We start from the raw sequence: 17,243 nt of genomic DNA on the forward strand, positions 1-17,243 counted from the left end.
AACTCGGATGGTCAGAGACAAGCTGAAGAGCTGAATCGTGACCTTCCTAGCATACGTCAAAAAGAAGCTGCTTAAGCTAAACAAGAGCAGTTTGAGGAAGATCATTGGTCTTTTCACAGGACACTGCACCCTCAGGAGACGCAGATACATAATTAGTATTCAATCTAATCCTCTTTGCAGAGGTTGTCATCTTGATGAGGAGACTTCACGACTTTGATTGTGAGGTCTATTCTGCTCAAAGATTTGAGCATTTAGGGCAACAATGCATTAAGGCCTGAGAACTGCAAGACGTTGCTTTCAGGTGTTTGCTGAACATAATTTCAGCCATAAAGCTTTCTTGTTAATCATGATTTAGGGTTTGGTAAATAGGGTTAGGTAAATAGGTACTTTATTTACGTCGTACTAGACCTGCACAATGGGGCTATTGGCGACTGTCTGAGAAACATCCCTGAGGATGATCAGAAGACATGCCATCACAATTTTGATCCTCTGCAGAGGGAATGCCCCCCCCCCCGCTTCGGTAGCCCGACGACCTGCACTCAAAGTCGAGCACTTTATGGTAGAACAGTTTAACGAGGACCAATACAGCACACCCTCTGTTCCTTCGTAGGCTGATCGAAGTAGTCACCCACCCGCTTACTGACCGCAGTCAGTGATGCTTGACTTCGGTGTTCTAAAATGGGAACCGTTTCTTTGCGATCAGTTCACTGCGGGACCAATGGAAATGGGATACATTCAAATGACGTTGTGTGGGTATCTCGAACTGGATTGGCTGCAGACACGTGGCATTTGTTTACATCAGCAACTGTTCTTTCCAATCTATTTCGAATAAGCCATGCCCACCAAGTATCAATTTTCTTAAGTGACACACTCTATATTCTTTCAAAAAGGTTCTTTCACAAACATTTCAATTCCTTCACTATATATTTCTTACCTAACACAAAGACAGGCATAAAGCCAAGCAGAACATAACCAAACTAATTATGCATCCATGTTGCCAGTTACATAAAACAAAAATACGTCACGGTTGCAATAAAATACATAAACAAATAATAAATCTAAGTTAAGCAGAAGACGTAAACGAGAAAGAATTATATTTTAACAAATCCGATGTGCGGTGCGATGTTGTCACGTGCCTGTGTATTAGAGATCATCTTCTTCTCGAGTTGCAAGTACCCAATTGAATTTAAAATAAGTTGTATTCTAAAAAGGAATCGATTTCTATGCTCAAACGGTATCACGTAGAACAGCAGCTGTTAGCAAGCTGGTATCCTCTATGAGGTTTAAACTTGAATACCAGCATGCGAGGCATTCCATTTAAGAATCGTGGTGGATCAGAAGATAGAGCATTCGCCATCCAATGTTGTGAACCGGGTTTGAATCCCAGCTATGGCTGGTTGATACTAATTCAGAACCCGGCTCACGCCAACCACAGTGCTGATGTGGTAGACGGATCCTTGGTTAGAGTCCCCTTGCCATGAAACTAATCGTGGTAGGCTTTCATGGTTTTCTTCTCCACGCAACACAAATGCTGGTTAGTTCCATCAAAAAGTCCTTCACGAAGGCAAAATTTCTCCCAATGCTTGATCCAGGAGATTCCTTGTCTACTGGATTGGGCTAAAAATTGCAAGGCAACAGAGTTTTACATTAGTAGTCAGAAACCCAAAATTAAAATGGCTGTTCAACGACCATTATATAAAAGACATTATATGAGATTTCCTAAAAGTGGTTTGAACAAAACAACTGTTTTGAATTAGACACCCAATTCTCCTAATTAAAATGTAACTGAAAATGTTTAGGGACTACTCGACTACAATTTTTGAATGTTTGAGGACTACAATATTCAATTTTCAAAGGTCTTGTTAATTTTAATTATGATGCATAAAATGATGTAAACTACTTAGCAAACCTAATAAAAAGAATCATAAACAGAATGATAAAACTTCTACAAAAAAACGGTAATACAACAGAATTAAAAATTATTTTAAAAAAGTCTTTATAACATATCATTTGCCTCTTTATAATTGAGAATTAGTAGGGGAGAGGGGGGCACATGTGAACAGGGGGCACATGTGAACATGGTATGTTTTACCAATATGATTTGAAATAAAAAAAATCTCGAAAAATTTTCAATTGATGGCAGTACTAGTCCTACCTCTCTGAAAAACTTTCAGAACAATGAGACATTTTGTTGGTCTATTCTGACAATTTCTTTGTATCAGCTGGTGTTGCATATATTATAATCGCTCGCTTCTCCAAGTGAAAGCATAACATAAATCAACTAATAAATTAAAATTAACTATTGCAGATCATTATATGAACATTCAGGTAAGTTTATGACAATTATTCTTTTTTTTTACTCGATTAAAAGTTCTTTATTTTTCAAGTTAGGTTTAAGAAGGATGATGGGGGCACTTGTGAACAAAACATCTGGGGCAGATGTGAACAGTTCACAAGTGCCCCTACATAGTATTAAGATTATTATCCTCATGATATTATAAGTTTAAAAAATATGTATGCATTTAAAATTATCATTATTTAATTTTCCATAATTAATTGATTAATTTTTCCTTTAAAAAATTTTTTTTTTATTAAATGGTTGATCGCGCATCACGCATATTAACTGATACACCTGAGAAAATAGAATTGTTAAAGCTACAAATGAAAAGATAGAAAAAATGAAAAACAAAGCATGAAAGAGTATTAGAGAAGAAAGAAAAAGGCCCATTACAACACCCGTGGAACATGAAGTTGCGAAAAACCCAATTACGGATAAATTATTGTACAGCTGAAAAATTATTTTTTTATTGACAGTACTGTTGTACAATTTAAATTCACATAGGAAGCTACAACCCCTTCAGTATAATGCGTATCTATATCTGTTATATTAAAGATTTTTTTTCTTTGAAATATGATTATTGCTTTGTGTTTTTAATCTTGTTCATATGTGCCCCAGGCCTGTTCACATGTGCCCCCAATAGGGGCACATGTGAACAATTGAAGTCATTTTTCTCAAATATTATAAAGTAAAGAAATATTTTATTGAAAAATCTCAAAAAATTCCACAAGACAAAGAAAATACTATTTAAACATATGGACTTTTTTACTATGAAAAATTGATGATATTTTTCGAAAAGTGAAGAAATAAAAAAATTTGTTCACATGTGCCCCCCTCTCCCCTATACTTCACGTTTTTTCCCCCTTTATTTGTATATATATATATTTATTTTTTCAAACGCAATAAAGATTTTTAAAAAAGTTATTTTACTATTGCAATTTTAAATGTGATTTAATAAAAGTAACTATATTCTTTGAATTTTTATTGATATATTTAATATTAATATCTGCCCTTTGAATTTAACTTATAATATCCATTTAATATCTACTGTTTAACTATTAATAGGTATATTTTGCAGCTGTTTTTGCCTTCTTCCTGTTGTATGTATCAATCAACCACAGGAATGTAAAACACAGAAAAATAATCAGGATCGTCAATTTCACGTGTCTGATTTCCATCGGTTTTGCATGGATGGGCCTTATCATGACAGTGTGCAACCCTATAGGATACACCGACCTCCCCAACAAATTTCAATGGGTATGTTATCATTTACTTAAGAATAGTGGTTCCCAAACGATGTTCCACCGAGAGTTAGTATTCTTAATAACCAGTGATGAGTTTTGAATCCTTTCATTATATATCCATTCTAACCTAGAACTCATTCAACCCTATAGGATTCATCGTCCTCCCCAATAAATTTCAATGGGTATGTTATTATTATGGGTACGTTATCATTTATTTTAGAACAGCTGTTTACAAATGATGTTCCACGGAAGTCTAGGACTTCCGAGAGTTAGTATTCTTAATAACCAGTGATGAGTTTTGAATCCTCTCATTATATATCGATCCAACCTAGAGTTCATAATTCAACCCTATAGGATTCACCGCGACCACCCCAACAAATTTCAATGGGTATGTAATCATTTACTTTAGAACAGCGGTTCCCAAATGATGTTCCACGGAACCCTAGGGGTTCCGAGAGTTAGTATTTTTTTATAAACAATGAAGAGTTTTGAATCCTCTCATTATATATCGATCCAACCTAGAGTTCATAATTCAACCCTATAGGATACACCGACCTCTCCAACAAATTTCAATGGGTATGTTATCATTTACTTAAGAACAGTGGTTCCCAAACGATGTTCCACCGAGAGTTAGTATTCTTAATAACCAGTGATGAGTTTTGAATCCTTTCATTATATATCGATCTAACCTAGAACTCATTCAACCCTATAGGATTCATCGTCCTCCCCAATAAATTTCAATGGGTATGTTATTATTATGGGTACGTTATCATTTATTTTAGAACAGCTGTTTACAAATGATGTTCCACGGAAGTCTAGGACTTCCGAGAGTTAGTATTCTTAATAACCAGTGATGAGTTTTGAATCCTCTCATTATATATCGATCCAACCTAGAGTTCATAATTCAACCCTATAGGATTCACCGCGACCACCCCAACAAATTTCAATGGGTATGTAATCATTTACTTTAGAACAGCGGTTCCCAAATGATGTTCCACGGAACCCTAGGGGTTCCGAGAGTTAGTATTTTTTTATAAACAATGAAGAGTTTTGAATCCTCTCATTATATATCGATCCAACCTAGAGTTCATAATTCAACCCTATAGGATACACCGACCTCTCCAACAAATTTCAATGGGTATGTTATCATTTACTTAAGAACAGTGGTTCCCAATCGATGTTCCACCGAGAGTTAGTATTCTTAATAACCAGTGATGAGTTTTGAATCCTTTCATTATATATCGATCTAACCTAGAACTCATTCAACCCTATAGGATTCATCGTCCTCCCCAATAAATTTCAATGGGTATGTTATTATTATGGGTACGTTATCATTTATTTTAGAACAGCTGTTTACAAATGATGTTCCACGGAAGTCTAGGACTTCCGAGAGTTAGTATTCTTAATAACCAGTGATGAGTTTTGAATCCTCTCATTATATATCGATCCAACCTAGAGTTCATAATTCAACCCTATAGGATTCACCGCGACCACCCCAACAAATTTCAATGGGTATGTAATCATTTACTTTAGAACAGCGGTTCCCAAATGATGTTCCACGGAACCCTATGGGTTCCGAGAGTTAGTATTTTTTTATAAACAATGAAGAGTTTTGAATCCTCTCATTATATATCGATCCAACCTAGAGTTCATAATTCAACCCTATAGGATACACCGACCTCTCCAACAAATTTCAATGGGTATGTTATCATTTACTTAAGAACAGTGGTTCCCAAACGATGTTCCACCGAGAGTTAGTATTCTTAATAACCAGTGATGAGTTTTGAATCCTTTCATTATATATCGATCTAACCTAGAACTCATTCAACCCTATAGGATTCATCGTCCTCCCCAATAAATTTCAATGGGTATGTTATTATTATGGGTACGTTATCATTTATTTTAGAACAGCTGTTTACAAATGATGTTCCACGGAAGTCTAGGACTTCCGAGAGTTAGTATTCTTAATAACCAGTGATGAGTTTTGAATCCTCTCATTATATATCGATCCAACCTAGAGTTCATAATTCAACCCTATAGGATTCACCGCGACCACCCCAACAAATTTCAATGGGTATGTAATCATTTACTTTAGAACAGCGGTTCCCAAATGATGTTCCACGGAACCCTAGGGGTTCCGAGAGTTAGTATTTTTTTATAAACAATGAAGAGTTTTGAATCCTCTCATTATATATCGATCCAACCTAGAGTTCATAATTCAACCCTATAGGATACACCGACCTCTCCAACAAATTTCAATGGGTATGTTATCATTTACTTAAGAACAGTGGTTCCCAAACGATGTTCCACCGAGAGTTAGTATTCTTAATAACCAGTGATGAGTTTTGAATCCTTTCATTATATATCGATCTAACCTAGAACTCATTCAACCCTATAGGATTCATCGTCCTCCCCAATAAATTTCAATGGGTATGTTATTATTATGGGTACGTTATCATTTATTTTAGAACAGCTGTTTACAAATGATGTTCCACGGAAGTCTAGGACTTCCGAGAGTTAGTATTCTTAATAACCAGTGATGAGTTTTGAATCCTCTCATTATATATCGATCCAACCTAGAGTTCATAATTCAACCCTATAGGATTCACCGCGACCACCCCAACAAATTTCAATGGGTATGTAATCATTTACTTTAGAACAGCGGTTCCCAAATGATGTTCCACGGAACCCTAGGGGTTCCGAGAGTTAGTATTTTTTTATAAACAATGAAGAGTTTTGAATCCTCTCATTATATATCGATCCAACCTAGAGTTCATAATTCAACCCTATAGGATACACCGACCTCTCCAACAAATTTCAATGGGTATGTTATCATTTACTTAAGAACAGTGGTTCCCAAACGATGTTCCACCGAGAGTTAGTATTCTTAATAACCAGTGATGAGTTTTGAATCCTTTCATTATATATCGATCTAACCTAGAACTCATTCAACCCTATAGGATTCATCGTCCTCCCCAATAAATTTCAATGGGTATGTTATTATTATGGGTACGTTATCATTTATTTTAGAACAGCTGTTTACAAATGATGTTCCACGGAAGTCTAGGGCTTCCGAGAGTTAGTATTCTTAATAACCACTGATGAGTTTTGAATCCTCTCATTATATATCGATCCAACCTAGAGTTCATAATTCAACCCTATAGGATTCACCGCGACCACCCCAACAAATTTCAATGGGTATGTAATCATTTACTTTAGAGCAGCGGTTTCCAAATGATGTTCCACGGAACCCTAGCGGTTCCGAGAGTTATTATTTTTTATAAACAGTGAAGAGTTTTTAATCCTCTCACTATATTTCAATCCAACCTAACTTATTTAATCTTTCGGTTGCTTTTATGAAATTATTTCAAACGAAAATGGCAATATTTCTACTAGCAGTATATTGAATAAATTATGAAAAGGGCAAACATTTATAAAACATTGCATTGGTATTTCCTATCACGCTTTTCTAATGAAAATTAAATTCTTTAATAAAGAAATATAACCATTTTCACGGGATGCGATTTCGAAAGCAATTATAACTTTGGGTTACATTTTTTGGATTATTTCTCGGACAACAGACTGAACTAGATGTCAATAAACAAAAACATATATTTCACCTACAACTCAGTTGTTGCTGTTTATATAATAATATTACTGTGAATGACCGAAATTGTTGGTTGATGACTTCCACCTGTAAGTGTTGACAACCATATAGTCTCTTTGGTAAATGTCCAAAATATAAACTAGTTAAATGACACTGTCCGGTATGTCCAACATCAATGATTTTTTAAGGTTCATTGACACTGCCCGGTATGCCCTACATCAATGTTTTTTAATGTCAAGTGCCACTGCCCAGTATGCATTTAACCGGTACTCTGAACACTGTTGTTTCTCCTAATCTATCCTCAGCAGATATTAAAATATCGAATAAATATAATAATATCAACGAATAAATTAATATCAAATCTGATATAACAAATATTTCGAACATTCACCGAAGCGACTATATGATTGTGGACATTCACCGGTGAAAGTTGACATTCTCTTGATTTCAATCATTCACGGTCAGGGCCTGATTATCGCCTAGGGCCCACAATTTCTGAGGGGCCTCAAAAATTAGTAAAAAGTCAAATGGAAGGTGGGATAGCTTTGTGTTGGCTTAAGTACTAAATAAAAAATAATTACAGCTTGCAATAAAAATATAATTCAGCTGATCAGTGACTTTTAGCAAATGTCACTGATTTCAATTGTTTGTGGTCACCAAACTACTTTTATTTTGACGTAACATTGATTTGTTGTTTTATATTTTTCCTTTAATTTATAGATACGTAAACGTCATCTTAGAAAAATAATCTTCAATTGTCTGTTTTCAAAATTTCTTAGAATGTTTATCTTGAATCATGCAGATCAATAGATTCTTTTCTATTGTTAGGACTAATTACTCAAAATATTCTGTAAACTTCAGTAATTTAATTTCAAAATATTCTGTAAGGGGTCCGGAGAATTTGGTGGGCCTTGGGCCTGAATTTGTCTTGATCGCTCCCTGCTCACGATAACATCTCTATTTCACTATTCAACACAAATAAACATAGTTTGAATAGTACACAACGAGTACGGGGGGGAGCCTCTTTACTGTTTAGGTTTGATGCTTGTGTTTACCTCGTAAGTAAGGTGATCTCCGAATCAAGGAAAAAGGTTCAAATGGTTATTTTACGCAGCAAGCTCTGTTTCGTGAATGTTTCAGAAAGGAAATATATATCTTCACACGCTTCTGGACCGATTTTTAATTATATTCAGAACAAAAAAGAGAGGACTTTCGATACTTTGGCTTCATGATCGGCTAACAGTTAACTTAGCTACGTCATCAAAACAAAAATTTGACTAGTTGTCCATTAGACGACTCAGTTATATCTTTTGTGGTCATTAATATTTATTTCATTCGTCATTTTGTGGTCATTGCTATTCGCGATAGCAACGCTCAAATACGCCATCTGGGGAGAAGACCGGTTCCATGTCTTGACTCAATGCCCTTTCCTCTCCTCCTCTTTTCAGTTGTATAGGAATGTACTACGATATTTTCCCCTTTCTTAATATTTTCAATATTTAACTATCAAAAATATTTTTTTTTTAATTTTTCACAATGCTTTTTTTAGAACTATGTTTAATGCAGTTTTCAGTTTCATATAGTTTCCTAACTTAAAAGTTTTTCATATATGTGAAAATCAAGACAGAAACTAACGTACTTCCTTCTTCAATGACTCTCCACACGCTAATGGTGAAAGCATGCAAAGTGTTGCCATAGGTAGAGAGTTATGCTCTACGCCACCAGTAGCCCGTTTCGATCGTTATTCTTGTCTTATAGTAAAGAGAGTGTGAGGCGCCATCTTTTAACTAAATATTAAATTATTTTTGCATTATTTTTGTCGGCAGATCTCAGTCGACTCACAAAGGATCATTTTTTTAAAATAGGAATTAAGGTTTCTTATTTTATCATAATATGCACTTCATATAGACTTTCTTTTAGATTATCAGTGTTCTGATTGAGCATGGTTTTGCAGCATCTGTCATCTTAGTGGGCTTAGCAGTATTCCAGTTCTTTTACGCAATCCTGTGGTGGTACATTCCAGACACTAGCAAGACGGAAAGATACACAAAGTTTGGATTTGTCGTTGTTTATGTTATACTTGGACTAATAGGTATCCTTTTGTTTAACCCTTTAATGGGCCATTTATTTTTAGTGAAGGTAAATAAAAGCATTTTTGGAATTGAAATTGATATAAGAATCGTAATTGATATAAGGAAAAAAAACTAATTTAGCTTATAAAAAATTAATCTAAATTTTAATGCCATTTTTTTTTGGATGGTAAGTATACCACGACCTGTTAGGAACTTATTGACTTTTATTTTTCGTTATTTATAAAATAAATTTTATAAATGCTACAAACTTCAAAGGGAATTGTGTATTTTATAACTTTTATACGTTTTCTTAAACTAACAAATGGTTACCAAATTTATTCAAACCCACTTCAAAAAAGCTGAAATTACTAACAAATGGAAACCTAAATTAAAAGTGGTAAAAAAGTTTACCATGGACTTTAAAAAGTGGTGATAAGTCTACTTACCAATTCCACGGCATTCGAAAGGGTTAATGATGAAGGTGGAATGATATTAAAGGCAATCAATAAAATAGTGTAAAAAAATTTGGCCACAAGAAATATTACTTATAAACCAAAAAATAGTGTAAAAAAATTGGCAACAAGAAATATCATTTTTTCAAAAACAAAGCCTGCACTTTCATCTTTTATAAACAGGTACTTTGGCCGTTTGCCAGGTGCAAATGTCGCCAAGTGTGAACTAAACGCGAGCCAAGTCGCCAAGCGAAGCGAATGACAAAGCAGTCAACGGAATAAAAGTGGAAAACGTTCAACTCTAAACAAATATTTATTAATAGTAATCAAAACAAGTTCAACTATAAACAAATAATATTCACCATTTCTTCATTGATTTACATAATCTTTATTAATTTACTCATTTATTCATCATCAATTTTCATCGTTTTTTAAAACAAAAATTAAGAAAACGTGCTTTGTTTTGAATGAATTCAGAGAATAGAGCAAGTGGACCCAAACTAGCATTCCCCTTATGGTTGTAAGAAATTTGGCGAAATTCTACATTATTTGGCGATTTTTCGCTTGCGGCTGGCTAACGGAAAAGTACCCTTAAATATATTGCTTTGTTACAAAAAAATGTTTTATGACAATAGTAGCTAGACTAACTTGAATTGTATCTTAAGTTAATTGTACTGATATACAGGGTGCCCTTGATATACAGGGTGCCCCAACTTAACTTAAAGGAAAGTAATCAACTTTAAGATGAGTTATGGATGGTGTATCATAAGACTTGAGAACCGCACAGAAGACCGTGATTGGAAATGTACGCCGTATTGAAAGTCTTTCCATTATAGGTTGTCTTTGTTCGCGTGCTTCTATTTGTCCTTACCTTTACGTGTTCTAATGATTTTTGTGAAAATTAGCATTCAAATTGGCACAAAAATAGCTGTTCTTGTCAATATTTGATGATTTGGTGACTAATTATCCAAATCTGCCAAATTCTTCCCGAAAACATTTAATAAAGATAATTTAGATAAATAAAACACCAGTTGAAATGAACACGAACAGTCAGCCCATAAGGAAAAGGTGCTTTTAGCAACTTTGCCGTTCCCGGTCACGGGTTGCTACGAAATTCTCAATCTTATTATGATGTACCCTGCCTTCCCTTTAAGTTTGTCCCATGAATTTAGGGGTATTTCGAATATTTTAAAAATAAATGTAAAAAAAGATATCAAAAAACTAATCCACTAAGAAGTCTCTGATTTATATTTAAATGATGTAAGAAAAAACGATTATATATCCTAAACAATCATCGACGTGGAAAAGGCGAAAAAAATTAGCGGTTAAATGACTCACAAGACAAAAACTTGTTTGTTCAGTTGGTTTAAGGTGTATTCGTTTTTGTTTTATTTATTTATTTATTTATTTTAAAGGAGGGGGGACCTGATTAAAACATTCTGTATAATTTTAAAGCTAGGCACACGATTCGCTAGCAACATGGTATCTTTAGTATAATTAAAATTTTGTAACTTAATGCTTATAATTTTCCGTAGAATTTTAGTTTCTGATTGTTTCATTTAAAATTTCAATTTTCTCAACAATTAAAACGAATGATAGCCGATTGGGCTATTTGAGCGATTATTTGACTCAGGGCTCGAAAAACCGCCCGTCCTCGGCGGTCAAAAATTCCCCGCGGACAACGAATTTCTCGAATCCGACGTCCGCGCGGACGGCCATTTTCCCGTTAATGCTCGTGATACATTTTCAGTTTTTGTTATCTTACAAGAGTCTAGCGCCTCACTTCTAAAATGACCCTCTAATCTAGAAATACAGCAACATACTGCTTATGGTGAAATTGATGTTTTCTCTGTCTGGGAGTACTGTAGTGGTTGAAAGGGGCTCTTCAGCAATGAACTTACAAAAAAACACATTAGGTACCGGTCTTAAACAAGAAGCGTTAAACGCAATTATGAACATCTACCTAAATGCAAAACCCCTTTCAGATTTCTGTGCAGAAACCTCTGTAAATCATTGGCTTGATTGTGCAACTGGCAAACGTCATATTTGATTCATTTAAAAAAACGCAGTACCCTCGGATAAATTGACATTCCAGATAACTTGACTTTTGTCATTTAAATTATTTCATAAATACTAGGTTACTATTAGTAACCTAGTATTTCTCTTTTTACTGTATAATGTAATCCTTGTAACTACTAATTCATTGTGCAATTTGTATAAATATTTGTAATAAATAGGAGAAAATTATGTTTTTATTTATTTAGAAGCTACGGCTTAGTTTCTAATGAGGACGGGTACATTGTTGGACATGCCGTCCTCGGGGACGGGTAAAATTTCTGAGTTTTTTCGAGCCCTGATTTGGCTAAAACTATACATTAAAGTACATGCAGATTAATAAAATTTTATGAACGCTAACTAAAATGAATTTTCTACTAAATGAGTTAGAATTATTTACGGTTCACTTTTAAATCTGAGATACAGTTCACTTTAGAATTTATTATACGGTTCACTTTTAGAAGTGTATTTGAAAAACTGAGTGAATCCTTGATTGGGTTCGTGATTCAATTTAGTGTATCGTATCCAATCCTGTTAATTGAGTTTTCATTCCGCAAACACAAAATCAACGACTGAATCATTGATTGAGAACTAAAAATTTTTAATTAGTGTGATAATTTAGCCCAATTAAAGATAACCGATTTATTCACTGTTGCATGAGAATTACCGTTATGAAACGAAAAATTCAAAAAGTAAATTTTGCAAACTGAAAAATAATTTTATAGTGTGTCTACCACTATAAAATTACAATGCCAATTCAATAGTATATAAGACCTGTTAACTCGATTCTATGTTGGGGTACCTTTTCATAGATGAAGATTGACATTGATCTATAACAACTCTCCCCACATTGGCTACCCAGACGTGATGCGAACAAGCCTACCTTGGTAGAAACGCCCAGTATGATTTGAACATGCCTACTTCGATTGATGCTCCACATTGAACAGTTGACTTGCTACTTGTGACTGCAACATTGTCCTCCTCACGCTGTTGCTTATCAGTCTCGATCACACACAACGTATACACTCGACTGCTAAAGGCAACACAGGAGTGACCGTGAACTGAATACAGCTCACACAATCAGCATTTAAAAAGATCGGTGATCTTAATACAGCTCACAGCAATGAATCTACTAGTGATATCCATTCATCGAATTCTATCACACATACAATTCTGGGGGTGTACTGTAGTGCGTCTACCACGACAAAAATAGAACTCAAAATTCACGAGTGTATAAGACAAGTAAACTCGATTCTATGTCGGGGTACCTTTTCATAGATGAATGTTGACATTGTCGATATGACTCTCCCCACAAAGTTCTACCTATTTTATTCTCCCCAACAGAAATAAATTTTCTCTTAACTGAAACATTATAGTTCTGTACCCTCTGCCTCTCTTTGTTATGGAAGTACTCGACTACAGACCATTCGATTTTGAATACATGAAAACTATTTCCTATACTCTGCCAACAGAAGTAAGTATACTTATTATTCACCAGGGAACATTCCACGATGTTTAGAGGAAAATTTTTCTCAGACAGTCCAGTTGCTTGGCGACCATGGGGAGAAATCTGTAGAGTGGGAAAATGAAAGGGCTTTATCTGACCTTCCTCTTAATGAACGAATAATGTATAGAAATTTTATTAGAATTTCCCGTAAATGAATCCTAGAATGATACTCATAATAATAGCCATCGTTGAACAGCCGACCCAATTTTAGGTTTACGACGACCAGTGTTCAACCAGCCTTGCAATTTTAAATCCAATCTAGAAGACAAGGGAACTCCTACATCAAGTATTGGGAGAAATTTGCCTTCGGGGAGGACTTTTTGATGGAACTAACCCACATTTGCGTTACATAGAGAGAGGAAGACCATGAGAACATCCCACAGTCAGCCTGACGGCAAAGGAACTCTAACCCACGGTCCGTCTACCACTGAGGATATTTCGCGTCCCAATGTGGTCGGAGCAAGCCGGATGCTGAATTCATATCAACCAGCCATCGCTGGGATTCGAATCCGGTTCACCTCATTGGAAGGAGAAAGCTTTATCCCTAGAGCCATTGCGGCTCTAGAATGATACACTGAAATTTTTTCTAAGATATTTTCAATAAATGATACACTGAAAATTTCTCGCAAGAAACTTCTTTAAATAATCCATTGATCATCTGGCACATTTTCCCTTAAACATTGCACTGGAAATTTGTTGGCTGTTGATGCTTGACTGAATGTAAACTATAACAAGCTTACATATTGTAAATTCTAACAGGTCGCTAGTCTAAAACAAAATTAATATCTCAGTATAAATAAAGCATAAGGTTTGCCATGTTTTAAGTGCTATCCCTTATTTGGCTATATTTGTATAAAATAGCGCCGTTTGTTATTTTTTGGATAGCATCATAGCAAGCTTGCTGATCCAAAACTATTTATTTGTAATTTCCAATTTCATTTTTAATTTATATCGTTAAAATTAAATTGAAAAAGAAAATGCGATGTATTGAAAACATTACAAATATAATAAAAATGAATAGTGCGTTTTTTTTTAAATCAGTCGAAAATAGTAACACGGTAGTCTTACGGTGAATTTTGACCCCAGCGCCATTTGCGCTTAGCTCTAAACGGTCAGCCATCCATAGGCTCAAGGTTTTATTTAAATATCCGTATCTACCCTAATTTTTTTCAAAATTTGAACGATCATCGAATAACGTTTGATCAAGTAATCGGAATGGATTCTATATGATTCGAGTAGATAACCTTAAATATCCCAATTAATTTGTGTGCAAACATAAGTTATGAAATTAGGCCCACGAACATACTTCCTTTAAATAAACATACCCATTTCTAGACGGATTCGGGTTTGTGACCTCAAAAATATGATATTTATTACTTGGCTAGAAAAAAGTTCAAATGATACTATTTTTACTTTTTGTGTACTAAACTGAATAAAAAGAGTTTTGCTCTTGTTTGCTGGACTCTCTTTCCCAAAAGCAAGAGCTAGTAATTATTTTTTAATTTACGAAAACTCTTTTAAATTATAAAGACAGTTACATCCACTTAAACAATGAATATTTAAGAGGTCTAGGTTCATCAATCCCTGTTCTGGCTCATCCCCGCCTTTTTTTTTTTTTACTTATTATTATTTTTTTTAATAAAGATAATATTGTTAATAAAATATATTGCGAAAGATTTATTATAATTCTGTGTAAGAATATTTTGTTACTATGTTAATCGTAACGAAATGGTCGATACCAAGTTCAAATAGGAACTTTAAGTCTCTTGTATTAAATTTATTATATTTTTAAAAATTAAATATAAATGTTGAGATTTTGCATCGTAATGGCATATATGGCAACATCTAATTATTTTTATTATGTCAAACGGTTTTGTTCTTTGCGATCTTGATTCCACCATGATTTGGGATGTTTTAACAATTTTGTGGACAATTTTAAACAATGCTTGGCTGCTTCAAACATCATGTCTTCGAAATGGTCAGCTATTTGAAAGAATTCTCAGCTTGACTGCAGCGAAAGCAGGTTTCTTTTCCTCTGCAATTGTCAGTAGAGTGTGACTAACTTCTGGCATTTAGAACAGCTTAAAGGATTTGGAATCTATGAACAGACTTTGCATTCTCGTTAAACAACTTTTATATGAATAGCTATAGAACAGCAGTGCTAAAATTGTATGTTGAATAATGTAAATATCACAACCTTTCATGATAGTTATGTGGAGCGAATCTATAACACTTTGATTAGAGATACCTTTGATTATTTCAAAGAAGGGCTATTGTAATTTTAACAATTCCAAGTTGACTCAATTTTAAGAGAAACTGTATATATGGCAAAATTTATTTCGTCTAACGGCATATGTTTGACATTTTTTGGATTCCCAATGAGTCTTTCAAGGATTTTTTTACTACAAATGTTGACATAAAAGAGTTACTTTTCTGTAGGACTCTATCAGAAATTTTGCTTTAGAGAAGTCATAATTTGTGCATTTTGACAGGTTAAAACTAGGTGAGAAGGTTGTTTTGCTTTCTGTTTAAGTGTGCGGAACAGCTATGTTTAAGAACTACTTTGAAAAGCAACTATTGAAGCAAACAACAGATTGGTTCTGACACTAATTTGTTACCTGAACGTCGATGCTGATCACCCCCACCATGCTATTAATGCCATCAAGACCACGAGTCACCCCTGGAGCAGCCCTTAACGAATTGTCTAGTAAGTGACCCTAACCAACAGAAGTCGTTCGTGACCAGTCGACAGCCAGTATGCACCTTCTGTTTACCTGAAGTATAAGCCAAAGTAGTGTCTTGGGATCCCCTTTTCCAGAGACAGGATTTCAGCGCCGGTCGCGAGTGGTTTCTTCCCATCAGGGTTTGATACAAGGTAGTAATCGAACACAAACGAAAATCCCTCAAAAGTAAATTTTGTAACCACGGCGATGGAGAAAATAAAATAAAAAAGGTCAAAATAACGATAAGAAACAAAATTAATCAATCAGAAAACTAAACATAAAATCTAATTATAAAAGAAACTGTAATCTGTAAAACATAAAACTGTAAAACAATGATAAATAAAACATACCCAAGTCACAACAGCACCAAGCTGCTAATATTAAAACTGAAAGAATATTTGAAGAAAATATAAATCAAAATAAATAAATTACCTGACATGAATCCGACAAATAACATAAAGAGAATGATGACTATGCCATTTTGGTCATTTCAATTTTGTGCTCTTTCTTTTGTGTAGTGTTTAGATGCCGTTTCGAGTATTCCTGCTTAAATGTTATTTATCGGAAGGAGTAAAATTTTGCTTGTGAGAGTAATTAAAAAACTGTTTTTAGTATTCCACATTCCATGTGATTGTGTCTGTCTGTGAATGGAGCATTTGCCTTCTGAGCATCATCAACGTTGCCACTTACAGCAAAGATCTGCAGAGGGTGTCCTGTCGTGTAACCGTCCGTCACAAGTCCTGCCTGTCAGAAGATCCGCTCCCCCTCCACATCATCTCCTCATAAACCTTGTCATTATTTATATTTTCTGTTCTTTTTTTACTTTTGTTATCAAATGTTGCTTTGTATACACCGACATTGATGCACAAATATAGATTTAATGGCTTGTTTTCATTATGTTGTGTCATAACTCACAATCTGGTTGGAGGCAAACTCTTTTAACTCAACTCATTTAATCTAAAGCAAAAACATGACACATTTTTATTTCTGATTATTAGGATAGTAGAGAGTTGCCACTCAATCTGGGGGAAAAAAACTCCCTATGTTTTGCTGTATATATTATACACAATGTATTGAGAGGAAAAACGTTTACTGTACTCTTGTGTGAGCTATATTGAACTAACTATACTACACTGTAAAAAAAACTAGGTAAATCTTTAACTAGTATTTGGTGCTAAGTTTCTCGTTATCCCAAAGTTTAGTCAAATGAAAGATCATTTTATTTTAGTTACACCTTAAATTGTG

At 34.5% G+C, this 17,243-nt stretch overlaps 1 protein-coding gene across 1 annotated transcript in view; it reads left to right on the plus strand.

Annotated features, from left to right (window-relative positions):
* Positions 1-16,888, plus strand: part of LOC107453058 (uncharacterized) — a 30,519-nt gene extending 13,631 nt beyond the window's left edge. Inside the window, exons 4-7 of the mRNA XM_087169409.1 lie at positions 3,417-3,595; positions 9,110-9,281; positions 13,145-13,242; positions 16,611-16,888. Of these exons, the coding sequence (XP_087025535.1) occupies positions 3,417-3,595; positions 9,110-9,281; positions 13,145-13,242; positions 16,611-16,784 (623 nt within the window). The 3' untranslated portion in view covers positions 16,785-16,888. The remainder of the gene's footprint in view (positions 1-3,416; positions 3,596-9,109; positions 9,282-13,144; positions 13,243-16,610) is intronic.
* The last annotated feature ends 355 nt before the right edge of the window (positions 16,889-17,243 follow it).

Source organism: Parasteatoda tepidariorum, chromosome 8 (genome assembly GCF_982258835.1).
Source record: "Parasteatoda tepidariorum strain Cologne lab strain chromosome 8, Ptep-v5.0, whole genome shotgun sequence".
NCBI lineage: Eukaryota > Metazoa > Arthropoda > Arachnida > Araneae > Theridiidae > Parasteatoda > Parasteatoda tepidariorum.